This window comes from Furipterus horrens, unplaced genomic scaffold, assembly GCF_987537825.1.
Source record: "Furipterus horrens unplaced genomic scaffold, mFurHor1.1.pri manual_scaffold_9, whole genome shotgun sequence".
NCBI lineage: Eukaryota > Metazoa > Chordata > Mammalia > Chiroptera > Furipteridae > Furipterus > Furipterus horrens.
In genome coordinates this window covers 1,096,352-1,124,277 of record NW_028327179.1, presented here as the reverse complement: position 1 = coordinate 1,124,277, position 27,926 = coordinate 1,096,352, and the positions used below count along the sequence as shown (strand labels likewise).

Here is a 27,926-nt window from a genome sequence, read left to right as displayed (position 1 = left end):
GCTGTGGCCTTTGCCGGGACCCCCGGGAGTCTGTCTGGGACCCCGACGGTGCCCGGCCCAGCCCCCAGGGGACGCGCCCTCCCCAGCGGATCGCCCCGGTCCCCCGCCTGTCACATGCTGGCACCATTCGCTCCGGCCGCCGGTGACAGGGCTTCACTCCGAGCCTGGCGTGCGCCTCTCTGAACCTCGTTTCTCCCCTTCCCGGGGCGCTCACTGACTGTCAGGCCCAAGCAGACACCTGATTACATGTCGGTCAGTCAGCCTTGGCGACAGCTCCACGGGGCATCCCTGCGACTCTAACCCACGAGGAGAGGAGGTCGGGGTCGCGTCAGTGGCACAGCCGGGCGTCAGCTACGGCCACTTCAGAGACCGACAGACCGTCCCCAAGCAGGACCGGGACGCCAGGACACAGAACACAACTCCCCACGCTGTGTCCTCTGAGTCATCGGTCCCCCCAGCGACTGGACAAGCGGCGTGAGTCCCTGATGTGACAGCGGGGCAGATGGTGCCCCGCGCCTGGCCGTCTGCGGGGGCCGCTGGCTGGGGAGGGCCTCCTCACAGGACGCCGCGGGGCTCCATCACTTCTGCGGCGCCCGCCCCACCGGAGCCCCTCCCGAAGGCCAAACCCTTCCCCACCGGAGTCGCTACAGAGAACGTCCACTGGATTCCCGTCAGCAGATCAGTCCTCGAGCAAACAAACCAAAGAAGGAACAACCGGTCACAGCTTGGCCCTCACACAGCTGGGCCAGCAAGGCCAGGAGCGCGCGTGCTCCGAGGTCCATCTCAGCTCGCCCGGGGCCACACCTGCCTCCGGGGCTCCTGGCCCGTGGCTGCCACGTCACAGCCATCGCAGGAGCACAGGGGCCGCTGACCGGGCCCCGGCTCAGCGCCGATGTGTCAGCTGCTCAGCAGGGCTCCGTGGTGCAGGCCGCGCCCCCCACCCTCTCTCCTTCCCCCAGGGCCACCCCCACGTCCCCGTTGGGCAGGGGCGCTGCAGCCCGCCTTCCAGGCCCCTCCCCCTCTGCTCAGAGACCCAGACGTGCCCCTAATGGCATCTCGTGCGTGACCCCTCCTGGCACCCACTTCCAGAAGGACCCAGACACGGAAGCCTTTCCCACCCGCCGAGCACTGTCCCACGAGCTCTCTGCGTCCCCAGCCATTCACAGCGGCCCCCAGCGGCCCCCTCACTCCTGGCACCAGTGCCAGGCCGCCCAGCGGGGGGGCTGGGGCTGAAACCCAGGCGGCTGGCCCCTGAGCGGCCCCTTCACCTGGAACGAGAAGCCAGGCGAGCAACAGTGACAATGTGACCTCTGCTCATCTCTCAGAGGCCGGCAGGTCAGAGCCACACAGGCGCTCCCCAGCAGGTGCATCCCACACCGTGCCCCCCAGCCCCTGCCCCCAGCCCTGCCCCCAGCCCTGCCCCCCATCCCTGCCCCCAGCCCTGCCCCCCAGCCCTGCCCCCCAGCCCCTGCCCCCAGCCCTGCCCCCAGCCCTGCCCCCCAGCCCTGCCCCCAGCCCTGCCCCCCAGCCCTCGGACACACAAGGTCTCTGCTCACCTGCAGCTGGCTGAGCTGGCCCATTCCAGAGCTCTGAAAAATGCTGGATATTTTCAGCAATGTTTCTGATAAAGTCCTTAGCTTGTCCACAAAGAGAAAAGTGTGATTCGCCTGCAAAACAAAGCAAACTGGTGACGTCTGTGTGTCCGCGTGTCCGTGTGTCAGCCAGAAGAGCCCTCCCCATTGTGGCGGCGGCAAGGAGCCTCACGTGGAAGGGACCGGCCATCAGAGCAAAGGTCTGCCACAGCCGTCTGCAGGCTGGCCGGCACCTCCCCAGACAAGGTGACCCGTCCAATGCCCTCCTAGCCCAGGCGTGTCCCCGAGACCTCTTGTCCACGCTCTTTCCATCAGGGGCCACCCACCCGCCACTACAGGGCGCCCTTCCTATCCACCTGTTCACCTCGGTGTCCCCAGCACACACTGGCTGAGTAAAACAATGTCTGCCCCACTTCCTCCAAGATCTGTCCCCAGCTCCGCCCACGCATGTGCGTGCGCCCCCCGCTCTGAGGAGCAGAGCATGGAGCCGGCCCTGTGAGCTCACTCACTGCTGCTGCCGGCCATCGGCATCAGGTGTGTGTGAAACGGTTGGGGGCCCTGAAAACAGGCCCTGACCCACAAAATAACGCCCATGCCGTTTCTCTCACGGTGAAACTCTATCCTCGGGAAATGAAGAAAGCCAAGCTGTATCCTAACATGTCTGTCACAACACTGTGTTTTTGGTACTGAAAATATTCTCAATGCCGAAGAGAGACGATTAAGAAGGGCTGGGGACTCCAGCTGCATCTCCTGGGGTCCCGAGGAGCCTCTGATAGTGGCACCAGCCACCCCAGGGTGGGAGTGAGAGGCAGCCAGCACCCTAAGGACAGGGGGCTCCCTGCGTCCTGCACCACCAGCCAGGGCCCTGCTCCCAGGACCGGCGCCCCCGCCAGCACAGAGCTGTGCACCGGCGTCCCTGGCCCTGCGTCTGTCCGCGCTCTGCTGAGCTCCCCGACGTCTGGGCACCGACATGAGCTCCGCGGGCCCACGCTTCGCTGCCTCCACACAGACCTGAGGCCTGTGCCCACCGTGGGTGAGCGCAAGCCCCTGCTCCTAGGGGGAACGCTGGTGGGCCGTGAAAAGACCCTCCCAGTACAAGAGGAGCCGATGTGCGAGTCAGAGTCAGAGTCCTTCTCTAGGAGCGACTGTAATGAAAGACAGAAAACATGATAGAAGGCTTCACTTGTGCTTTCAAGGAAAGTGAGAGAGAGAAGGCAGCCTCAAGGAAGGACCCGTCTGCCACGAGGAGGCGCTCCCTGCAGACGCAGCGCCGGGCTGCTGGACTCAGCGGGAGCCGGACAGGCCGGGAGCGGGCCGAAAATGACAAATCAGACTGGCGATGCCAACCCCGCTGTCAGAGGAGAGCCAGGAGGAGAGGGGGGCGAGAAGAAACAAGACACACTCCAGACAGGACGAGCGTGTAAGGGAAGGAGGGCTCTGGCCCCAGAAGAGACGGGCCCCAGGACAGGTCAGCGCCCTCAGGAGGAAGGACCCCCACCACCGACAGAGGTCCGCAGGCCGCCAATGCAAACCCCACCCTCTCCCCAGGCACCAGAGGCCAGTGCCCAAGGAGCCTCGTGAGCTGTGGAGTAGGAGGCGTGACTTCCCTGCGCCCGCCTCTGCAGGGCCCGCCAGAGGGGACGAAAGAGTCAGGTCGTGAACAAGGCTCCCTGTCGGGGTTCAGACCCAGGCTCTGCTGCTTGCTCGCTGCAAGGGTCACAGCCAAGCGCAGGCTTCAAGAAACACAGGGGGGCAGGGCTGTTGTGTGAAGACAGTGAATACCCAACGTCTTGGAAAATGCTCCGCAAACGACCCATGGGGTCAAACTGCAGAGAGATGCAGAGGCTGGGAAGTGCTATTATCGCAACCAATCAGATTGATAAAAAGTCCTAATCTGCAAATAAAGATTCACACACATTACACAGGGTGGGCAAAAGCAGGCTTATGGTTGTTTGCATGCAAAATAACACAATAATTAATAAAGAATGATATGCAAATAAACTGTTTCACGTGCTCACAACTGTAAACCTACGTTTGCCCCAACCTGTATATATATAATGTATTTAATGTATTTATAAATATGTTTTTATATCGCCAGTAATCGCCACTGAAATAGGTTGGTTAGTGTCCTAGTTTATCCTGGATACACATACCCTCACTTTTCAAGGACCCAAGAAAAATTATTAAAACAAGTAATGTGCTAGAGCACAAAGCAATTGCTAATAAAATCTCCAAAGATATAAATTATTTAGGTGTTCATAATGAGATTAGAAATTCTTAGCAAAAATTTGTGTAAGCACTTTTAAAATTCACAAGTTAAAACATTTAAATATTATCATAACTAATTACAGGACATTCTTTAGAAAATGATTATATATAAAATAATGAAGGTACTAGCTATGAAATATATTGAATATAAGCAAAATTCAGACTTGAATGTGTTTGTTACTCGATTAAAAAGTAAAAATTAACCAACAAAGCCTTCACTGAATATATCCATAAAGTGAAGACGCGGCAAGTCTGAGGAAAGCGGAACTCTGAAATTAATAAACATAAATTAAAAATAAAGGGAGAAAGGAAAACCAGTAAGTACCTGGGTTATATTCCTAAACAAACTGCAAAACACAGAACTCTGTGGCGTCCCATTTTAAATGACTAAGATTTCTTAACGTGTCAGGCTGCATCTAAATAATAACATTTAATACCAGTTTAAACACTCAGAACAACGGAGAACACTAACTTAAATAAAAAGCAAAATGCCCTGACGCCATTAGAAATCCCTGCAGCGCGCACACACGCTTCTGAGCAGAAGCGGACGGGCACGCCCCCTCCGGGGTCGCAGAACAGAGTCCCGGGCCTGACACGAGAGGAACGCACGCCACTGATGACACTAACGTACAATAACACGCAATACAGTCACCAAGAGAAGCTCACGGCCTGGTTCTAACATCCGAATTTAAAGGAAGCTGAGGCGGAGCCGTTTCGCCTGAAACAGGGGACCCCCAAAGCCCCCTAGGGCTCCCTGCCCCGCGGGCACTGGGCGGGCGGTGACCCCACATCCCCGAGCTCCCGAGTGACTCCCGTGAGCCCTACGTGCACATGACACCCCTTCACTGTGAGCTGCAGCCTCAGCGTGAACACGCCCCCAAGCACACTGTCAGGGTAGACATCGAAGCCACCAAACACACTCAGGCTCAGCGCAGGCAAATACAGCCCCAGCGAGGTCCCAGGTGGGAGGGAGCCTGGGGGCGCGCCTGCCACAGCCCCCGCAAGAGCCACGCTGGAAACAGGGGACCCCCCGAAAAAGCCAGCCTGGCCAAGAGCGAGGTGACTGCTCCCGGGACCACAGCCGCGCTTGCGCCGAGGCCGCGCCCTCCGGGTGCGGAGGCTGATCATACATGGGACATGGCAGCCCATCTCTGGTTCTGGTCCAGGGTCAGATCGTCCCGCGTCCTGAAGGAGGCTGCAGGCTCACTGGCCACCATGGGACAAGCAAGCAAGACCCCAAGGAAATGCCATGTGATCGAGTACAAGCACACAGAACACCACAGCCTCTTGCGGGCGGTTTTGAGAAATGAGCAGCACGAGAAAGGGAAAAAGCCTTCGACAACGAGGTCACGTTAACTGCTCCCGGAGAATTGTCGGGCCTCCTCCCTGGAGCGCAGCCCCCAGCCTGGCGGTCGACTTGGGAAACCCCACTTATCCCGACTGCAAATCCTCAGGCACCAGGGGCACCGAGCACGGACCGGCGTCTGCACCCCAGGTTTTGCCGCAGCTGGCTGAGCCGGTGCCCCTGCCTACCTGTCCTCACAGGCTGCGAGTCCCAGGGCCACCTCGCCCCCAGCGGGCCCCAAAGGCCGTGACTGCCAGTCAGCTGGACCAGCAGAGACGGGAAAAGACAGACCAGAGTAAACTGTAATCCACCCGAGAGACGCTTAGGTGGTCCCACAACATGGCAACTACAGGGACTATGTGAAAGGATTTCTTGCCGACACGTATGGCCACCTGAGCCCCATTCACGCGGACGTACCTTTTGCATGACCCTGTTGATCTCCGGGCTGCTGGGGGTGTACAGGATCTGGCTGTGCAGTATGGGTTTGAGGAAGGACCACACCAAAGCGCCATTGGGGGACTGTAGAATCTCCTGATAAAGCTTCAAGCAAAACGGAGCTGTCGCAATTCAAAAACGAAAACAAAAACAAAAAAGTGAGACTCAGGGTGCAGGACCCTGGGTGAGCACGCAGGGACCTACCTCCCTCGGTCCTGCACACAGACGGGACACGCAGGGGTAGTGGTGCCTGATGCTGCGTCCAGTGGCTCTTGTCTGAGACACTTCAAGGTGCCACGTTCACGTCTGTCATTTGGAAGAAAGGAAGTGTGGCCTCTCATCAGTAAGAGCACTGAACGGTGACACGGACCCCTGAAGGTGACCATTGTAATGAAAAGGGAGTGCCCTGGCTTTTAGTCTAGAAAATACTCATCTCCACGGTACAGTTTGGGGACCAGGATTAGACTGTGTTCGTGAAATTAGCTCCATGCATTGCCCCTGCCGGTTCCTCGCTGCGCTGCAGAGAGTGGCTGAACGTGGCACTTCGGTACAGAAAACCTCCTTGTGTTCCGGCAAGCCCTCCCTTCCTCCCGGCAGCCGTTCTCGCTGCCGCGGTGCCGTGGAGGCCGAGCGGACCCAGCCAAGAGATGCCGCAGGAGGACAGGGCCGTCGTCACCGGCCAGATCAGTAACCCAGCAGTGTCAGGTCTTCAGCGAGTGATGAAAGCTTCTGTGTTGCGAGCTCACTTACCCCCGAAGAGAACATTTAAAGTGGAAATATTATCTTAGCTTCAAAATCCTGATTCCTAACACCCAATATATAAAGAGTACTGTTGTGAATGTTTCCAGTGTGAATTTCACCTCCCAAACTCAACATTTGAAAAGAAAAAGAAGTTTTTATTCAGAAAGTACTGTAAGAGCAATAGAAATAATCCCATGAAATATAAATTAAAAGCATGACTACATGATGAATTTTAACACATGAATTATAGAGCTTGCTCTTACCGGCATTTTAACGACTTAGACTTTAAATTACAGGCTTAATACAGGCAGCAGCAATCTGACTTCAGAGAAGACAGTCATACAGGGACAGGTGCTACCAGCGTCCCGCAGCTTACGCAGGGGAAGGACACCTTGCTGACAGCTCTTCTCATGCATGGGCATTAGATGTTGTCAGATGCTTTTTCAGCATCTGTAGGTATGACCATGTGATTTTCATCTTCCATTTTGTTTACATGGTGTACCATGTTCATTGATTCGCAGACATTGAACCAACCTTGCATCCCAGGAATAAACCCCACTCAGTCACAGTCTACGTCCTTTTTAAAGTATTGCCAAGTTTGACTGGTTAATATTTTGTTGAGGATTTTTGCATCCATTTTGCCAGCTGGACACCAGACTTATGGGGGCCGGGGGGAGAGATCACTTTGTAAATTATACATATTTCTAACCATTATGGGGTACACCTGAGACATAATGTTGATTGTCAACTGTTAACTAAAGTTTTAAGTTTCCCATGGGAAGAAAGGAGGAGAGTTGGAGGGCCAGGTAGAAGCTCCTTGCCCACCGCCCACACGGCGTCTTCCCTCCAGAAGAGGCTACTGACCAAGGACAAACAAGCGAAGCACATGTGGGTCCCCGTTTCTTACTTGAGTCTTCAGGGATGTGGAACTTCTCTTTGTCCTCTCCCAGGAGCTCGGTAACTCCGGGCAAGTGGAGGAACGCGGGAGGGCTGATGAGGAAAGACGCCTGCTCCTTGCAAACCTCCTTCATCACCTCCTGGAAGGAGCTGAAGGCCGAACTCCTGGCCTGGTCGCTGTGCAGCATCTGAGGACGTGGGAGGAACACACTTCAGTGGTGCGGAGACTTGGGACAACGTCCTCACAGAGCGCCGTCCCCCTCCCACGGAAAACACACGTTCCACAGGCCAGAGGGACGCAGTCCCTGCCACGGTCCTTCTGTTCTTGGAACCTGTGCAAACCCCTGCAGCGAGCTTGCTGGCCTATCTGCCTGGTGGAAGAGGAAAATGTCACACCCACACCAGCAGCTCCTTGTCCAGTGATATGCTACTATTTCCATAAAATGTCACTAACTCCCACAGGTGAATATTCTCTGTGGGTCTCTACCACCACGTGGCCCAGACACTTGCCAACTCCCCAGACTGTCCCTCGCTGATGGGGTGCGGAGGCCCGCACCCGTGGCCACCTGAGAACGCCACCGCCTGCCATGTCCAGCACCCCCTGTCTGCTTGCGCCCCCACACCTCCCCTCCCCGTCAGTTCCATCCCAGGCAGAGGTCAAGCAACGACGAAATCACGCCACTGGCCTCTTTCAAGTGCATGTGTGTGTCTGCAGGAATGACCTGTAATTTGTACGCCAGTGATTTGTGTGTAAGTAAATGTTTCAAGGTTTTTGAAGATAATTTACTCCCTGAATTAAGTTCAATGGGCCCTGGGAACCTCATTTGTGCTAATAACCGACTCAGTGGTTCCTAACGTCACGGGCAACGCGCGAGTGGCCCCGTGGGGCGCGAGGTCCACCACGTCCCTCTCGCTGGCGCTGAGGGGGCTGCCAGCCCATGCGCTCTGCCACGCACCTGCCTCCAGGGCCCCATGTTCTGTTGTCTCGGCCAAAGTCAGGTGTGGAAGAGAAACGCAGGCACAGCAGCACGGGCCCCGCACCCCCGCGCTGTTCCCTGCGGCCAACCCGGCGCACCTGCTGCCCGTCCGGCACGTCCAGCAGGGCTGTGAGCTGCGTCGTGTGAAGGAACTCAGGGAGGTGCTCCAGGACGCGGCCGGCTTTGGGGAGCAGGCGGCCGAGCCTGCAGACGACATCTGACAGGGAGCTGAGCGCGCCCTGGGCTTCCGCCGGCATCAGAGCCTTGAGGGGAAAACAACAGGAAATGGCCGACACCGCAGTTCCCGCGCCCACGTGCGTCCTCGGGGCGGCGAGAACGCGCCGACTGGTCTCCCTCCCGAGCCTGGGCCGTCTCTGCTGGGCTCCCCTGCTTCTCGTTTAAAATGCACGTGATCTGAACACAAATGTTTGGGGAGCATGTCACACATGCTGTGTGTGTTGTGTGCCATGTGGGATGCGGGGTGTGTGCAGGGTGTGTCGTGTGTTGTATGCCATGTGTGTTCTGCGCCATGTGTGTTCTGCACCATGTGTTCTGCGCCATGTGTTCTGTGTGTTGTGTGCTGTGTGCCATGTGCGTGTTCTGTGTGCTGTGTGTGGGTTGTGTGCCATGTGTGTTGTGTGTGCTGTGGGCCATGTGTCTGTGCTGTGTGCTGTGTGTGTTGTGTGTGCTGTGTGTGCTGTGGGCTGTGTGTGTACTGTGTACTGTGTGTGTTCTGTGTGCTGTGTGTGCTGTGGGCTGTGTGTGTGCTGTGTACCATGTGTGTGTGTTCTGTGTGCGGGGTGTGTGTGCAATGGCAGAAGCCAGGGTGAGGGAACCATGAAGGAAACCGGGCAGGGGCAGCAGGCCCACCTTTCCTGATGCCTAGAACCGCCCCCCAGACCGAGAGCACCCCATCTCCAGCCCCGATGCTGCTGGTCTTCCTCTGGGGAGCACCCTGGAGCAAGACTAGTGCCTAAGGGCAGGGGTGAAGTTTCCGGAAACTTAAGTAAAGGCTCCAGCAGTGGAGCCCAGAAGACAGGGAAGCTGCTGGAAGAGGCCGAGCTGGAGCAGAGGACCAGGTGGGGATGGTGTACAGCCGCTGCCTCTGCGGAGGGTCTGACTTGGGCACCCCATGGGCTGGCTGCGCCCACGGCCACGGTCCCACACCCGTCACACCCTTCGGGTCTCTCCAGCCCTGCCCTGCCCCCACTGTGGGGTTTGCACAGGACCTGGGCCGCCCCAGGTCATCCTCTGTCTGCACGCTGGCTCCCGGGCAGGCCCTGGCAGGGGGGGCACGTCACCCTCCTGGGACAGAGCCCACGTGGCCGAGGCGGGTGGGAGGGGCCGGCAGCCCGCACCCCGGAGAAGGGGCCGGGCAGGGAACTGAGGGGGTGGTTCTCACTGTGGGACCTTCTGTGGTGAGCACATTGGCCGCCACCAACGTTGTCAACGCCCTGAGGGGCACGACTCATAGAGGTCCCCGGACGCCCCTTGGTCCCAAGCCCCAGCCGGGGTCAGCACACAGGAGCCACAGAGGCCGGCGAGGCCGGTGGTCTGCACACTTCAGCCCCGGCTGCGTTTGCTCCGCTACCCGGCCACGAACGTGGCCCCGACCGACAGCACACGGGGCGCCACCCCCGCTGTCACCCCTGACCTTGTAGATGAGGCCGCGTAGGTCCAGGTTCCGACTCACGGACAGGATCAGGGCGTACACGGTGGCCCCGGGCAGGCCACACAGCTCCTTCCCCGCAAGCGCAGACTTCCCGTCCTCCGGAAAGGCCAGCAGGAGACCGAGAACGTCCCGATCACACCGCCCCGACAGGGCCGCCGCGAGGACGCCGGGCAGGACCTGGTCCAGAGCAGGAGGGTCAGACGGGACACACCCACCCCTGAGGAAGCGGGTCCCACGCCGCACGCAGCCACGCCCGCCGCGTGCCCGCTTCCCCGCCCTGCCCTGCGGCTGCCTGTCTCTCCTCGCTCCCTTCCTACATCTTCTCCCGTCCACGTCTCCTGTTTGAAAGGCACCCGGCGCAGGTGGGGACTAAGGAAACGAAGACGACGGTCCGGTTTGTTGGGCTCGAAATACCACCTGCGAACCCTGTTAAAGGAAAACGGGCATCCTTCCCCGGGGGCCCTGCGGAGGCCGACACGGCCAATCCCCAGCGCACGGAGGCCACATGGCTGGGGCTTTTCCCAGGTGTCCGCAGACCAAGCTCCTGGAGCTCACAGTCTCCCTCCAGAAATGAAGCTGACCCCCGAGAGAGTGTCTGCATCATCGGGGAGCCTGCTGGGCGTGTGCTGGAACCCCAACTGTGTTCACAGACGCCCCCAGAAGGCCTTCCCCACACTGCTCAGCTGGTAACTTCGGACTCAGGGGGACGGAGAGAGGACCTCTTGCTGCCCCCCAGCTAATTGTGACTAGAACGCAGAGCTGGCCGGGCTGCAGAGGGACCGGAAGGGGGGGCAGTGCATGGGCTGCATCACTGTTTGGGAAAGCAAAGGAAGTGTGGTCAGGGCTGCGATTCCCAGAATCGCTCTCACCCGCGTCAGGGAGCAGTGGCCTGGCTCTCTGCCCCTGGTGCCCCCCGGGCCCAGGCCTGCCCGTGCGATGAAGAGGCAGGACAGCAGGTCAGAGGCTGGGGGGCTCCGGGACCCTGTCTGAGCGCCCCAACTGGAGGGACTGACACCACATGGCAGGCAGATGGCAGGGACACAATGGAAGGAGCCACAGGGAGGCTGACTGCTGCTGGGCCGTGACCTCCCGGAAGGTCCTAAACGTGCGTGAGCCCCGGTCCCTCCATCTGCACCCAGGACGTCACTAGGGCCACGAAGGACTCCACCAGGAGAGTTAAGCGCCGTCACCGTGAGGCACTCATCCCCAGGGACGGTGACGCTAAGTGCCTGGAAGCTACATTATCACTGACAAAAGGCCACCAGCCAAAACACACGTCCCACTGGCAGGAAACTTAAAGAAATAGGAGTAAGATATGGGTAAGTTCATTGGCTGAAAATGATTATATTTGAGGAAAAGAGCAAGAGAGAAGGAAAAGAGACATAAGCCCTCACTTCCAATCCCAAAGGAGAACAGTCTCACATGGGAGAGGGTCTGGAGGGGTGGCCACAGCTCCCGCCTGGCCTCTCCGTCCCCATTTCCGGTGCCCTCTGTCTTTTCAGGGCTTCAGGCAGGATGATCGTTCTGTACCCACAGGTGGGACATCAGAGGAAATGAAGGCCACCTCAGTGTCATGTATTAAAGGAAACTTTGAAATGACCAACACATGACAATCTTAGCCCCCAGGGTGACCTCTGACCTGCAGCGGGACTGGGGATCTGATGTGACGAATTCACAGGTGACTGCAGGGACAGCGAAGAGGTCCAGGGAGACAGGTGTCAACAGTGACCACAGACAACACACGGTCCTGCCTGCTGCCACCCGACAATTGAGCCGTAACCAGGCTCCAATGTCATCTCCTGACTGAGCTCACATGCTGCCAGGACACGTGGGGGCATGTGGGTCCGTGGAAACACATCCCGACCAGAGCCTGGACGTTCATCAGCCGCTCGAATGGCGGGAAGGGGCCTCCCGGTGGCCTCGCTGTGCCACCACTCAGGGGCCATGGGGACGCCCACTATGAAGGGGGGAGAGGAAGAAGCGCGGAAGCAGGACAGCACTGACCGGCCCCCCACACCGGCCTCCTGGCCGCTCAGCCCTCCCACGGCAGGACATCAGTGACACCTGGTGGCTGTGTGCTCGACCAGACAGCCGCTCCAGACCCAGACCCCACGGCTGTGACTGTGACAGGGACCCGCAGGTGAGCTCTTCAATTGACTCGTCGCTGCTCCGCTGCCTGCAGACCCCAGACCGAAACTGACGCTGTCTCCAGACTTGAGAGCCCTTGGGTGCCCTCCTCCCCCCACCCCGCCCCCGGCACACACACGTCTGTGTTGCCACTGAGCTGCCGTCCGGGATTTCTCCTTCAAGACAGACACTCGGTGCCGACTGCGAACAACTTAGAGCTGCTGTCATTTGAATTCCGGGTTCCTGGCTTCAATCCACATCTTTCTTAATACGTGTTAAGTCTTAATTAACCGATCTACCTGCCAGGGCATGCATTTAGCCCCAGTTTACCAGAATCGACGTGAAATTAAGTAACTATCAGGGCCCCGTTGATTGAGAGTAAAAACGTTCACTTGAGAATCATCTTTGTGATTACTCCTTCTGGAAAGTTCTAAACCCCCAACTGGAAGTGCTAGGAGGGCAGCTAGGGAACACCTGCCGAGGACCCAGGTGCTTCTGCCGTGACCGATGTGGAGCTCACTGGTCCCCACCCTCCGTGGACACTCCACGCCCCACACCCGTTTCAGTCACCTGAACGTCCCCGCACCCTGGAGGCGCCCGTCCCGTCCCGCTCACCGCGGCCACCATGGGCCCCCACACCACGGTCAGGCTGCGTGGTGACTCTCCACCTAAGGGACATCACCGTCCCTGTGTAGGAATGTTCAGATACTTGAGGTTTGTATGATCTGAGACTCCCGCAGCCCCCGGGTGCTGTGCGGGGCAGAGGGCCTGGAGCGAGGGCTGCAATTGCCCACTTCCTGCGCCCCACCCCCACCGTGAGGGCGGGGGTGGCCTGTGAGCCCCCGGCTCATTTCCTTTCTGCCTGCAAGGGCCCTGCTCCCAGCAGCCTGGCCCCACCGTGGCGGGTGTGGGGGGGGGTGGCAAGGCGGCCACTGGCGGAAGTGGCTGCAGGTACCTGGCCACGGGGAATGTTTGCTTCCAGAACACTGGTGATAGTTTCATCCGAGATGCGGATGGATCGAAGCTCTGCGGTTACCGCGGTGACGTTCTTCATCACATCCTTCACTTTCACGTCTGGGAAATCACAAAAGGAAGACGTGAGGAGATGCTAGTCCCTGGGCTCTGACCGTGGAGACAGGCTCGGTGGTGAGCCCCGGCCAGGGCCCCGGACCAGAGCGGAGCCGAGCACGCACAGCAGCCCTGTGCTCTCCGGGAAGCCAGCCCACCCCAGCGAGGGGCGCCGCTGCTCGCAGTTTAGGGTTTGCTCCAGGAACAGGTTTTCTTAGGAAGCAGGGACCCAGAGTCCCAGGAGCTGCCCACCCCCACCCCCGGATCTGTGTCCCAGAAGGACCCGCAGGAGCCTTCGGACAGGGCCTCTCAGTGCTCCGAGGCCTGGGGGGGCCGGTGGCTTGTCCAGGGCAAGCCCAGACCACAGGAGTGCCCCCCCTTCCTCCCCTGGCTGTGGTACCCAGGATCTCAGGGCTTGCCCCTTCACCCCAAATACATCAGACCAGCCACGTCCTAAATTGTCATTAATCACAAGAACGTGACTTTTCCTTTACTCGTTTTGTTTTTATCATGTTTTTATGTGAGAAATACTTACCCACAGTTACCGTGAAGTTGCTAAGAAAAGTCATCATCGGACTTCCAGAAAACAAGGTCTCTTGGAGTCTTTGGGCCAGCCTACAATGGCAGGAGACAGGCTCGCTCACACAGGACAGAACGGCAGCGGCCACGCGGGGTGAGGGGCCCTGCCAGGGCCCAGGGCGCACGAGGCCACAGACAGCCTTTCACAAGGGCCCGGGGCAGCCCGGTGCCCATCTGCACTCCATGCGCACAGCCACCCACCGACACCCGACCCCCTCCTCTGCCCTCAGCCCCACCGGGCGGTGAGTCGGGGACAAGGGAGCACCATGGAGGAGGGGACGGAGCGTATCACAGACATCTGAGGACTCAGGACACTGAGACACCAGCGCGTGCGCTCCCGTGAGCAGGTCGCCGGCACAGTGCAGGGCACCCGAGGTCCCCTCCCAGGTTACACGAGGAGAACTCAGACCAGGAGGGGTCTGCCACGGAGGAGTACTCTGGAAAACCTGCCACGGCCCGAGGCACGCGGATTTAGAGGTGTCATCCGGGGCGCGGCGCCCCTGAGAGCTCGGGCCCCACACGTCCCAGAGCGAAAAGTGTGAAGTCACACCAGACTCTAGCGTGGCTCAGAAGACACGTGTAGTAACATGCATATAAGAGGGGCGCGGCACACACTACTGTCTGGAGCTCGGCCCTGAAGAAGGCGAGCCGGCCCAGGTCTGGGGGAGACAGGCGCCGCGGCGCGGACGTACGTGTGCAGGCGCCGCAGGTCCCAGTCCAGCGTGGACCCGGAGGCGCACGCACAGCCCTGGGCGCGGGCGCCCCGCCAGCCGCTGCGGAAGTGCTCCAAGGCTCTGGAGAGGCTCCTGCTCAGCCCCTCGCAGCTGAGCCCCCGGGGCGAGGACCACGCCGTCTGCAGCTCCTGGGAAACACAGCCACGCTGTCGTCAGACGCGAGCTCCAGTCCGCTCCCCGCGCAGCGTGTGCCCCGTGTTTGCAGCGCCCCTTCCCGGAACCGCACAGCCAGCGGGGGCCTCAGGCCTGAGAACGCAGGCTGCAGGGAGCCCCACGGGAAGGGGTCCCAAGTGGTAACTACCTGGACACCCAATTGAACCTCCGCACTTCTACTATCCCTGCTGATTTCACCCTTAAATTCGACAACGTGACTCTGATGTCTGTGACTGGGGACAAGGACAGGGAGGTTCCCGCACAAGACCGTGGTGGGGACAGGTGTGAGCAGCCACGAGGGGGCCGCACGTCAGACTCTTCTCTGGGGCGATCCGATCGGGGGACCCATCGGGCAGGGGCACCGTCCGCTCCGCAGGTGCAGCGCTGCTCCCCGGGCCCGCAGACCAGGCTGCGTGTGTGTGTGTGGGGCGGGGGGGGGGGGGGGGTGTGACAGGAAGCCCCTCCAGCCTGGAGCTCCAGCCACGAGCTCCAATGCAGCTCATCCCAGGAGGGTGGGGACTCACGGGGCACCTGTCATTGGTGAAAAGTGATTTCTGGTCCTCATTTAGGCCCTCGCTGTGACTTTCTGCTGATTCGAGCAAAGCGCAGACCAGAGGAAGAGAACTTGCCTCTAAGTGATTCAATCTGCGGAGCCTTCACCCCCAGAGGAGTCCCCACGGACAGTGAGAAAACCACGTGCCTGCGGCCTGCCCTCGGGCCCAGGGCCCCGCCCCACGCGCACTGCCTGGAAGACCTGCATGCAGAGCGCCCGCCCTCAGGAGCCCTGGACCACAGACCCCCCTCAGGCTGGGCTCCCGAGAGGGGCCCTTCTGCTCCTGACATCAAACATGGACTCCGGTGCCTCTTACCAGAACCCCCCTCGCTGTCCCCAGCCAGAAGCCCTGACAGCCCTGGAGTCACTTGAGCTATAGGTACAGAGTCTCCAAGGCAGTTGAAAGCCGAAGCCTCTCACCTGTTTTATTATTGCAAAGGCCGCTCAGTGCTCGGAGCTGCCGGCCAGGGCCTTTCTAACCACATTTACCACCCGGCACACACCTGCTCCCCGGGGGACGGCTCTGAGGGTCCCGAGGAGCGAACGGCTCGGGACAAAGTGCTGGGGCGGCGAAGGCGTGTGTGCACCCTGCAGACCCGGCTTCCCGTCCACACAAACCATGACGCCCACGGACATGCAGCTGTCCCTGCCCAACCCCCGTGGCGGGAGCGCCAGGCTGCCTCTGGTCCCTCCGCTTCCCACGCAAACCCAGCCTTCCCTGGACGGACGACGGGGCGCGGTCACTGTGACACAGAAGCAACGAACAGTCTTCAGAACTGGACCTGGGAGGGAGGCGGGTCTTCACCCCACCGCTGGACAGACGTCGCCACGGTCCACGCAGCCCTGGCCAGTCAGGCGGCCACGGGCCCAGCGGTCGTTAAGCCCAGGGGAGGCGGTAGGCCCCAGATAAATGTCCCATCTCAGATCCAGTGTAAATGGAGGCCCAGCCTGGGCGCTCTTGGGCGCTTGTCCAAATTAACACAAAGGGCAGCGCCACGCTGCACCCACTGGGCACGTGCCCGGGGGTCAGGAGGTCAGAGCCCAGGACAGGCTGGCACACGGCTAACAACCGCCTCTCTGGGGAAAAGATCTCGTTTGCGGAAGTTGCCAGGTCTCATGGTGTAAGTGCTGCCATGGTGGCCTCGCACCAGGCGCACTGCGAGGCTCTGCGCACGGGAATGGAAAGGACACGCAGCGCACAGCACATGGCCCATCCGTCACGCACACACAGCAGGGGCGGGCCGTCCCCAAGGGCAGACCAGAGCACCACAGGCTCAGGTAACACCGGGGCTGTGATTCGTGAGTACCGACCACGTTTTTTAAAACGTCGGCAGTCCTGGGTTCACACAATTTGATTTTTAATGACGTCTTTGGGTAACAACCCGCTTGCGTAAGTCCTTAAGTTGAGCAGCCTGCTCTCTGGAGTCTGTGGCCATCCCCACACAGCTGGGGGCCCCCGGGAGGGGAGGGCGTCACTTGTTCTGTGGCCCTGACCTCCCACGTCACTGGGCGCAGCCCCGCCAGCAAGCCCAGAGTGACGAGGCGGCCCTGCACGGCCAGTCGCCGTGAACGCAGGACACCCCGGACCCTGAGAGCCGACCCACCTGGTAGAGGCCGCGCAGCACAGTGGCCGCTTCCAGAGCAGACACCAGCAGCCGCCGTAGCGCACCGGGCCTGCAGGTCAGAGCCGCACACAGCAGGTCCCTGGCCAGGGACGGGTTCTCTGCCGGAGGAAACACACAGCCACAGAATGAGTGACAATTTCTCCCGAACAACCTGTTCTCACGATGTCATCTCTTAAAGATTCAAAGTGATACAGACCCACAGACACTTCTTACATCACCAAGTGAGCATTCGGAAGGCAGGGCAGCTGTGCCTTTGGCGTTCCAGCTGTGACTCGCTGCCTTGCGTTTCGCGGCCTCCCTGAACACACAGAAGTTCATGCCCCGCTCTGAGCCCTCAGGTGAGGCACCCCGCCCCCAGGGCCACCCCGTCCCTGAGCAGAGGTGGCCTTGGCCCAGGAGGGTGGACGCTGACCCACAGGTCCCACGAGGGGGCCCGTCCTGCACGCCGCTCAGGGCACACGGACAACCCCCCTCCTGACGGCACCTCTCCAGCCCCCGCTGGCTCTCTGCCCCTCTCCCCTCCAGCACTTCCTCCTTGGGCCCAGCGGCTCCTGGGGGAGATGGCTGTCCCGGTCTGTCAGGGCTTCCGCAGCCGCCTGCGCCCAGCTCCTCCCGTGTCCCCACACCTCCCCGAAGCCCCCTGCACCTCTGACGCTGCGCTGCCGCCTCCTGACCTGCCTTTCAGGGCCTCAGGCACCTGTGCCCCAGCACCGAGCCGCGCGCCCCTGCACCGGCTGCGCAGACCCGCGGGGGATCATCACAGCTGCGCGGACCCCACTGTAGCGCCAGCCGGGCCAGGCCGGGCAGGGCTCCGTTCACGTCTGGTCCCACGTCCCCACGAGAGCCCAGCACACGGCTCCGCGCCTCCTAGAAGCCTGGTAAATACTCACACCGTTCGTTACAGAAAAATTAACTATTTTTATGAGTAACAAAATCTTTCATTTTTTTCAACTAGAGAAAAAACTCAGTCCCGCTTCTTACAGTATTGCTTTGTGTCTCAAAGGGTATCTTACAAAACTGATTTAACTCTGCAGCGTAGAGTACATGAAATATACCGTGTTTTCATTAATCTTCCTGCTTCTCTGACTTTGAAAACTGAGCTCCCAGCAAAAAATGTAAAGTCTGTCTCTTATGTGGTCTCTCAGGAAAATGCAACATGGAAGAGCAATGCAGCACTTGTCCCTGGGGACAGGCGGACCCCCTGCCTGGGGAAGACAACAGCCCGGCCAGGACGGCGCCCCCGCCCCTGGGCACCGGCACCGCTGAAGGCAAGCCTGTCACGTGACTCAAGGCAGGGGCTCGGGGACTGGACGGGGACTGCACGGCTGAGTCACGGATGGCATGGTCACGGGAGGAAATGCTGGGCCATCGGCAGAACCGGCCTGTCCCTGATGGTGTCCTGCGGCCACCGTCCAAGCCCCTGCCCACAGGACACGCTGGCAAGCCCGCCTGGCCTCCGCCCTCTGCGTCCTGGCCCCTCCGTGTGCCTCACGTCACCTCTGCATGCCCAGTGGCCTGCCCTGCCTTGGCCTCCCTGCCACTGTCCCTCTGCTTGGCTTTGGGACATGTCAGACCCCCCGCTCAGGCGGTCCAGCCCACCAGGCTCTGGGCCGAGCCCTCGCTCCTGCTGGCCCCAGACCACATGCAGGCTCCTGGACCACAGAGAAGCCCTGGGCTTCCCAGCCCACCTTCTGGGCCTCAGTTTGCCCATCTGGGAAATGGGAAGGTCAGTGTACTCAGCCACTGAGGTGCCCCCTGGGCCTCTGGGCCCACTGAGCCGCACGCCCTGCTCTCCCATGGTCCTTTTGGCCCGTTCCGCCCTGAACCCTCAAGGGGTGGCACCTGAACCTTTGCTGGGCCTGTCGCTGCCCGCTTAGAACACAGGACAAAGGGACAGTGTCATAAGGAACATGGAATGACAGGCTGTTTCTCGGTCAGGCTTGAGGACACACTTGAGTTTTCTTAAAATGAAATGCAAAAATCCAGAATTAATTTTCTGTTAACGATGTAATTTCAAGCTTGCTACGTTAATTTAGCAGCTGCAGTACAGGATGGCAAAATAAATATAAATCAGGGATTAATGAGGGTTTAACTCCTTTTGACGCCAGCTGACTGAAATGTCAGAATAATCGTCCCTCCGTGCGCGGCTGGGCCAGGGCGGCAAGTGAGCAGGTGGCGGCGTAACGACCCGCGGCCCCGAGACGCTTCCACGTGGGGGCGCCCACCGCCCGTTCTGGGTGCGTTCAGACCCCGATGCGTGACCGGCACCACAGGGCCGGCGCTCAGCACCGCTGCCCGGACACACGGGTTTCCTTTAGGAACGAAGCCCCCCCGACAGGTGGGTCTCACTGACACCGACAGGCCCAGCGGCCCCTCCACCCCTCACTCGTGCTTCGTGTTTCTCAGCCCAGAAGATGCGTCAGCTCCTGGGCCTCAGGACGCGTCTGTACTAGGAGACAGGTGAGTGAGCAGGTCAGAGCTAAGCCTGTGCCCCACGTGCACCCGAAGCGGCTCTCTGGACGCTGGGGAGGGCAGACTCCCGTTGCTGTGCACGGAGAGGCCCGGCCCCTCGGGGCAGGACAGGTGCGGGCCCAGCACCCGTGGGGCACACGGCCACGCTGCGCTGCAGCACCGGGGGGCCTGGCCTTTGCCCACGGCTCTGGGCTCTCGGCACGCTCTGGACCCACCCGCACGGCCCCGGGATGCTGGCCCCTCCGCCCTGCAGCAGCCGCCTCCCGACACCCTCATCAGGGGAGTCACGTGTGGCTCTGAGCCCGAAAGCGCCAGGGCCACGCCAGGCTCACCCAGGCCTATGGCTGCGCGGGACAGGTGGGCTGCCCCGCCCTGCTGAGGACGCTCTACCGACGCCCTGAACCCCATTGGCGGTGTGGGAGCCCCAGCCAGAGCCGGCGTCCACACGTCTGTCCTGCAGTCCTTCGGCACAGCCGCCGGCCCAGGCTGGTGCACGGCAGCGGGTCTCTGTGGGATACGAGCTAACCTGAGAACAGCAGCCTGACAACAACCTGACAACAGTGTCTGGGAAGGAGCCGGAGGCAGGAGACAGTGAGGAGACAGAAACCCCACATGGGGGCAGAGGGGCTGCAAGGCCCGCCCTGCAGGCTCCACCCAGGGACAAGCACCTAAGCCACGCAGTGGCCTCTGGCTCCCCTTCTCCTCCAGCCTCGTCTTCCTGCCCCACTGCCTGGGCCCCACGTGTCTCCCCAGCACGCGCCACCCCGCACTCCACGTCCTCAGGCCCGCCGGCGCCAAGACCTCACACCTCCTGCAAGAACAGTCCTGAACAGCCCAGGGCCCCGGGAGACGGCGCGGCACTGCCCTTCGGCGGCGCACCCAGAGCAGATGCCACGGACTAGGCAGCGCTGGCCTTGGCGAGCACGGCCTTTGCAGACGAGTAGTTTGCTCACCACGTGCGTGCTCAGTCACGCATGGCGGCCACTGTGCTGGGGAGGAGGTACCGAGAGAGCAGTGAGTGCAGACCCTGCCCCGGGCAAGGCCAGAGATGGGTGCCGAGTGCCCAGTGCGCGGTGACGGCGGGGGCGGCCCGGCTCTGCACAAGGTCACTCCAGCCGCAGACAGAGCCAGGCCTCCTGGACACAGCCAGCTCCCGGCCAGCAGGGGACGGGGAGCCGGAGGCCACACCGCCCAGCGCCCAGCTCGGCTGGGAGGGTGCTCCCCTGGCAAGGAGGCAGGGGTGGGGCTCAGAGGGCGGGAGAGGAAGGCTGCACGCGACTCTCGAAGACCCTCGGGGGCACCAACCCATGTCGCCACAGGTGCTCCGGAGCCCGGCGGCGAGCGGCCCACCTGCGAGCGTGAGGAGCACACGCGGGACCAGCATCCTTGCTCTCCGCAGGGTCGCCGCGGTGGCCGGGGACTTCGAGGGCGGCTGGGAGTCCGCGCACATGCCAGCAGCACTGAGGGGAGAAGAGGGCGAGGTCACGGGTGACCACATGCTGCGGACCACCTGCACCCTCCCGGGGTCCCTGCTCCACCACGTGCTGCACAGAAATGCAGGCTGACCCCCCAATGCGCCTCCAGAACGGGGTCTCCTGCTCCCCGTGGAAGCCCCGCCCCCACTTGGTGCACACGCATCGGGACGAAGGCAAGTCCAGTGACTGTGCGCCCTGCCGGTGGCCGCTGAAGAACCCTCAGACCAGCGGGGACTTCCTAATGGGAAATGGCAGGGGGCACCTCCACTCCCCAGGTGGGCCTAGAGAGGGGCGGTACAGACGGGGACCAGGGACCCGCCAGCGGCCCTGTCCCACATGGAGCAGCTGCGATACTTCAAGACACAGAGGACAAGTCCTGCCACCTCAGGCAGCGGGTGCCTGCAGACCCACAGGTCAGAGCAGGGTCCCGGCCTGCCACTCGGGGTGCGGGACTTGCAGGGGGCTCAGCCGCCTGGCCCTCCCCTGCAGGTCAGCAGTCACTCACAGAAGCACTTTCTGGGGGGGAGCAGGTGGCCTCCCAGTGCCCTTGCCCATCAGACAGGGTCCCTTGGTGACCAGAGCACGTGGGTAGAAAAAGTGCTGATGCGCTCGTCCTGGGACAAGTGACTAGCATAAGAGGTTTTCACTTGTGAAAATAAAATAATTTACTTTTGAAAAGTACTGAGTAAGTTCACACAGTGTTTGACACCAGGCGACGAGCCGAATGGCGAGCAGGGCGACTGGACTGAGCCACCCGCGAGGCCCCGGAGGACGAGAAGGGCACGCACCCGCTCAGCAGCATCTGTGCCCCACGGGGGCACTACAGCAGGACATACCCGGCACTGAGGTGCTAAATACCTTCCATCCACGAGGACGTCCTGCCAGTGTTCAGCCAGCGCAATTAACCCCTCCACGGTGCTGTCGAAACGGGAAGGCGGCTCCAGGACAGGCGGAGAAAGGGTCGTCCCCATCTGGGCCTCCTCTTCACGCCCGGACACAACGGCCCTTCCGGTGGCTGCGTCAGCAGCGCCCTCACGGAAGGGCTGAAGCCAGGCTCCTGCGGAAGTCACCCCCCATGGGCCACGGGAGAGCTGCCCCTTCCTCGGGCGACCTGCCCGGCCCAACGCACTGTGGGCGGCCTCTTCACGCTGTCGAGGAGCCTCCGTCCGGATCGAGGAGGAGCTGGAAGCCAGCGCACTCCCCAGGTGGGCCCCAAAGTCGCCCTCCACTGCATGGGAGACCTGGGCCTTCGGAAGGTTGTCAGAGGCTTCCTGGGCCGGCTCAAGAAGCCTCTGGGCGGACTTCAGCAGCGCGGCCACCCCCAGTGGGATGAGGGCCCCGGACGCTTCCAGACGGGGCTGTTCTTGGTTTACCAGCTGAGTAAGATGGTCAATATCAAAATCACCTTCTCTAGGAATGTTCTTGAGATAACCCAGAAAGGCAGTGATACCTTTAGTCAACAAAGCTATGTGATCAGGTAAACTCTCATCGGCCATAAGGAGAAATGATGTTTGTATCATTCTGGAGTATTCTTCACTTGCATATTTAAGAAGCCAATTTTTTGTGACTGATGGAAAATCCTCAGTCATGTCTAATGCCTGCAATGATGATGAATTCAGGTTTTCCAAAAAATGAGCAAGTTGCAAAGTCATCTTTAGAAGAGCCACTGAATTAATCATTTGAGTTTCTTTGTTGATTTCAGAGAACAGAGCTCTGCTGTTTAACTCATGGTTTAGATCTCCCACGGCTGGTTCAGACTCAAGCCGCAGACCTGCGGAGTTGGCAGCTGCGTCACTTTTCCTAAGAAAACTTGATAGTGCTTCAAAATCCCTACCTATGAGGTTTGCCTTCAGAAACATCATGAATAGAGAGACTAGAGAGTGGGTATTATTTTCTAGGCTCTCATCGCCAGAAAGCAATTTTATCAACCTTTCCAAATGTAGGGAAATGTTCCTAAGAGATGCCTCTGTGCCTGCATTGTTAAGGATCTTGTTTAAAGCAGCTAGTTTATCAAGAATGTTTTCATCTGATGTAACTTTTGTAAAATTGACATTTTTAAATGTTTCTATGATCAGGAAAGCCGCTTGCTTTAAGGGACCACTGGGACACAGTCCGGAGATGCTGCCGTTGCTCCAATTCCCAGAGGGTGGGGCAAACGCTAGCACCTTCTGCCAAAATCCCTGCACCGCGCTCACGTGCTTTAGCACGGACGGTCCCACATGGAAGACTTTGCACAGCTCCAGGAGAATGGAAGTCCAGTCCACGAGCCCGCGAACCACGCAGACCACTTTCTCAGTCGCTTCCACCCAGGCACTTCCATTTGGACACTGTGACACCTCACCCAGGGGAGGCAGGTGGAGGCGGTCCAGCACCCTGGCCACTTGGCCATAAAAGGGGCCGTTACAGGCTTCTAACTTTGGATGGTGTTGAAACCCAGAGGCTGTGTCATTCCAGCACCAAACCACAGGCAGGCAAGTTAACGCCTGCGCAAGAACACTTGGTTTATCTGCCGTTAACACAATGGTATCCAGAACAGTTTTTATCACAGCAGCAAAGTCCTCCTTGGTGACATCAGAAATGCTTGCACCATGAAGGAGCGTGAAGTTGTAGATGTCCTTGAGGGCCTCCGTGACATTGTGGTCCACGACTCCCTGCAGGAGCCTCGCGGCGTGAGGAAGGATGTAGTACAGACCCAGAGCGACCTTCACGTCCTCCCGAGGAAACAGGCGGGACAGCCTTAGCAGGTGATTGATATTCCAAGCACGGGAGCTGTCTACAAACTTCTCCATCAAGCCAACAAGCAAGTTGACCCCCACATTGTCACTACCTAGTCTACTGACATTCTTTAAAAAATCCATTATGCTTTCCCCAACTTGTTCTAGTTGTTCTACCAAAAGGTCTATGTCTGTTTTCTTGAGGGAGAGCAGAAGAGAAGTTACCTTCTTTAAAACTTGATGGCTACCTGAACCTTTCAGAATATTCTGAGGGAATGAGGGCAGCAGGGAGTTAAACACATCCCCAATCAATTGAATGCCAAGACCCACATCTTTCAACATTTCACGTGGAATCATTTTGGGTGAATTTTTGAGATCATGTGATAAGTTGAAGGCAAGGTAACAAGCTAAATGAAAAACTGAATGGCCTAGATGACGTATATCCTTTTCCTTTGGACTGGTAGAAGAGAAGTTATTTTCCAGAATGTTAGGGAAAATATCTTTCATAAGTTCTTTAATTTCTTTCCCCAGAGCTACTAAATGCAGCCAAATATCTTGAAATTGGCTAGGAATTTCATCTGACATTTCTATGGGTTGTAGAATTAATTCAGTGAAACGTTTCCAGTTGGGTGGAGATGCAAACTCAAAATCTCTTGTTAAGTTGTTGATAATCATCCTTACTTGGTTTGTGGAATCATTTAGAAGAGTTAATACTATCTCAGATTTTGTTACCTTTTCTTTTTCAAAGACTGCAGTAAGGATAACATTTAGAAAGTCAGTTATTTTTTTTAAGTAAATATTCACACAATTTATATTTGACTTATTCAATGAACAATCGGATTCCACTGTATTCAACAGCCAAGTAACGAGTATCAATGTAGAGTTGATTTTGTTTTCCACATCTCTGAAACTCCTCAAAACACCCTGAAGGTAGCCTTGTGAAAAAATGGGGTTAGATGTCCCGGACAGACGGTTTATGGTGTCCAACCATCTGATGCATCCTTGCAGTCTGCTAATGGCATCCTCGGAGAAAAAGGAGGCATTTAACATGGCCAGGATACGTAACATCCTCCAAGACGTATTTACATATAACAAGCCATCTTCCAAAATAAACTCAGTAATATTTTGGAAAATATCAGCACAGCACAATAAATCTCGGTGATGTGACACATTTCTAAGAAATAATATTGTTTCTCTTAGGTCAGTGATGATACTTTCAAACTGCACTTCATAATCCGTGAGGTTATTTGAAAGAGAGTGACTTATCAAATGTGCATGTCTCTCTCTAGATTCTGAGGCATTGCTTAACTCCATGAAGACCCCGAGCAGGGAAGATAAAAACTCCCTGCTTGCACTTGTGTTTAACGGGAACGCCTCCAGCTGACGCAGGGCCGTTTCCACCGTGAAGAGGGCTTGCTCGATCTGGTCCAGGGGAAGCGACTGGAGTCTGACCAGTGCACCGTGTAGTGCTGCCCAGAGGCCCCTGAGAGCCAGGAGTCCATCCCAGTCATGGAAGCCACACCCTCCCGTTAGGTTTTTGAGTAGATTTAACAGGAGCATCGTCGGGTGATGGGTGGGAAAGAGCCCCAGGCAGCTTTCGGAAAGGTTCACGTCACTTTCCAGTTCATCCAGAAGCTGTGAGAGGCCCACATGGAGGGGTGTGAAGACATCCACGTCCCACTGCAGCAGCTGAGCTGCACTGCTGCAGACCTCCATCCACATCTGAAGCCACAACACGGAGCAGTGCAAAGCCTCCAACTCACTGAACACGCCGCCACGTGCAGAGAGGTTTGAAAGAGCCTGTGCCCTTGGGCGAGCCAAGAGAGCCCCCCCGTCTGCTGAATAACCCACAGAAGGGGCACTCTTGTTACCCCCAGCAAAGCAATCGCTACCCAGCGGGGCTGCTGCTGAACCCTGGAAGAGCTGGCTCAAATACTGAAATAAAGCACCACGGAAATCTGCATCTGTGACGAGCAGTTGCTTGAGGCCCGCCAAGGCCGCGCGGGTCACTTCCCATGCTGGGTCCCCCAGAGACACTGGGGAGAGAGCCTGAAGCTCCAGAAAGTTGAGAACTGAAAGCAATTGCTGACAGTAAGATAACTCAGAAATCCCCCCAAGAAGTTCTGTTGTCTCATATACAAATGTAAGTGCTCTACGGATGTTTTGAAAATTAAATTGCTTTATGAGATCCAAAATGTGTTTTGAGGTTCCTGTAAGGAAAGATAGCAAAGACTCTCTACTCTGAATGCCCAAGAATTTATAAATATACTGGTAAAATGAAGAATAAATCTGCAAAAGAAAAGCTGAATCTTTGTCCCTAAAGACATTTAGATATAAGTGAGTCAAAATTTGATCCACCTCTTGTTTCTGAGGTTCAGGAAGGGCTAAGAAAAGACTGGACATGTTCCTGATAGCATGCACTGTGTCCAGAGCTTCTGAGACCTGCTCTGGCCTCAAAAATCCAAACTCATGGAGACTGTTCAGTAGAGTTTCACTTAGATGAACAAAATCCATTTTCATGGCTGATTTAGGCTGATCCAAACAGAACAACTGGGAGAAGTTAAAGCTTTTACTAAAACTCCTCTCATTTCCCAGAACAGAAAAATTTAAAAGTGCAGACAAAGTTTCCAGTTCAGCTTGGTCTTCTTTTGGAATGCCGTACCTCCACCATTCCAGTAGCTTGGAACTGATTTCAAAAGGAATCATTTCTATAAATCCCAAAATATAGCTTGAGTCCTTCTTTTGAAGACTTTGCATTTTTTCAATCATCTCTTTGCCAAATTCCAGAAGTTTCTGAATATCAGTATCAAATGGCTCTCTTCCTAATCTCTTTAAATGGTTTATCCACAAACGACTTGTATTCAGAACAATCTTGATGGGACCATTGAGTGAGTCAAAATGGTTAGGCAGTAATAATTTCTCCAAAAATTCCAACGACAAAAGAAAGCTCATTTGCTCATCTTCAAGGACATGCGACTTCTTTTCCACCATTAGAAGTTCCTTTGTGGAATTTAAGACCCTACAACATTAATAGAACTGTGTTAGTATCAGAAAAAATAAATCAAAGATAAATTCAACTTACCAAGTTTTCAAGATAATACTCATATTTATTTATAGTAAAAGATAAATGAAATATTTGCTAGACAATATGTTTTCCCAACAGGAATTAAATTCGTGCATTTGAAAGTGTTTTAGAACACAATGAAGTTGCCAAGAGTTAGCTTAAAACATGCTTGTTGCACCAAAAACAATGCATGTTACGTTATGTCCTTCCATCAGGTCATGTGCATGATTGTTAAAGATACATTCACTATTTCTGTCACAAGAATCTTAGGATTTGATTCCTTTTTATATCCCAAAATGTCTTGGCTACAGAGGTTGTCCAGACAGCAGGAAGCGTCAGAAGCCGTCCATGTGGTTTAGGGACGCGTTGGGACCCCCCGTTTCCGAAGGCAGTTCCTGGGCTCCTCAAACAAGGTGATGGCTCCCAGCACCAGAAACTCGTTATTGTAGATGGTGTCCTTTCCCTGTGTGGGGGGGTTTTTTAAGTACACACCTTTAAAATAAAAGAGTTCTCACAGTAGTAACCCCCGGCTATGACAAGCCCTCACTTGACAGCGGAAGTCCCCACGTGGGGAAGACTCAGGACAAAAGTCCACTCCTGGCACCCTTGAGGCCCCTAGTGTCCCAGACTTTAGAAAAATCACATGGTGTACCTGGCAGATGCACGTTAGTTTTCCCTTCTCCATGGGGACCGGGGCAGCCCCTCCTTAACTCATCAACACGTCTGCCCCAGTTAAACACCAGAAAAGAACGTAAACTTTTACTCATGAAACATCATATTCATATAATGTTTACACAAAATAACTCAGCTAGGGGAGCAAAGCCCATGTTGTGGAAAGAAGGAAAGCCACATGGACAGGGGCCCTGGCAAAGGTACGAGGGGTCAGATCCAGCATCCAACGCACAGAATTACAGCAGTGTGGTGAGAACTGAGCTGATCAGTTCTGGTGACATTTCGGGCAACTGTAGCCCATCATTTGCCAAGAAATTAGTTTAAATGTCATATATCCAATAGTGAAAAACTTAGAAGTAACCAAAGTCCAATTACAAATTATCAAGTAAGTTATAGTAGATGGTACAATACCAAAATGGGGTATTACATAGTCAAAATACAATCATGTGAAAACTATAGGAACATATAAAGTGTTCACGAGGTCATGTGAACCACATCACTACACTTACATAAGCTATTTATACAGGCATATAAGGGACAGGTGGAGATGCAAGAATTCTATATTTCGGGATGACATTATTCTGGACTTTTCTTATGATATACAGTTCCCATTAAAAAGCGAGGAGGAAACTGACTCACACCAGTCATTAGTTATTTTTGTCTTACTTCACGACAGCCTGGAGAAGGTGCACTCCCCCGAGGAGCCTGGCATCACCGTCCACGATGTTTGTGTACAGTCCGGGCAATGAACGTAGAAAATTCC

The 27,926-nt window shown here is 57.2% G+C and overlaps 1 protein-coding gene and 1 pseudogene across 1 annotated transcript in view; both read right to left on the bottom strand.

The window, feature by feature from the left end:
- The window catches only part of LOC150001183 (ATP-binding cassette sub-family A member 13-like), a 94,505-nt gene extending 74,859 nt beyond the window's left edge, over positions 1 to 19,646 (bottom strand). The window contains exons 1-10 of the mRNA XM_090287766.1: positions 19,454 to 19,646; positions 16,746 to 16,864; positions 14,394 to 14,563; positions 13,658 to 13,737; positions 13,010 to 13,128; positions 9,910 to 10,104; positions 8,354 to 8,518; positions 7,289 to 7,466; positions 5,623 to 5,762; positions 1,557 to 1,667 (exon numbers count right to left, since the gene is read on the bottom strand). Of these exons, the coding sequence (XP_090143892.1) occupies positions 1,557 to 1,667; positions 5,623 to 5,762; positions 7,289 to 7,466; positions 8,354 to 8,518; positions 9,910 to 10,104; positions 13,010 to 13,128; positions 13,658 to 13,737; positions 14,394 to 14,563; positions 16,746 to 16,864; positions 19,454 to 19,646 (1,470 nt within the window). The remainder of the gene's footprint in view (positions 1 to 1,556; positions 1,668 to 5,622; positions 5,763 to 7,288; positions 7,467 to 8,353; positions 8,519 to 9,909; positions 10,105 to 13,009; positions 13,129 to 13,657; positions 13,738 to 14,393; positions 14,564 to 16,745; positions 16,865 to 19,453) is intronic.
- Positions 19,647 to 20,994: 1,348 nt separating this feature from the next.
- On the bottom strand, positions 20,995 to 27,444 carry LOC150001182 (ATP-binding cassette sub-family A member 13 pseudogene; annotated as a pseudogene).
- Positions 27,445 to 27,926: the final 482 nt, after the last annotated feature.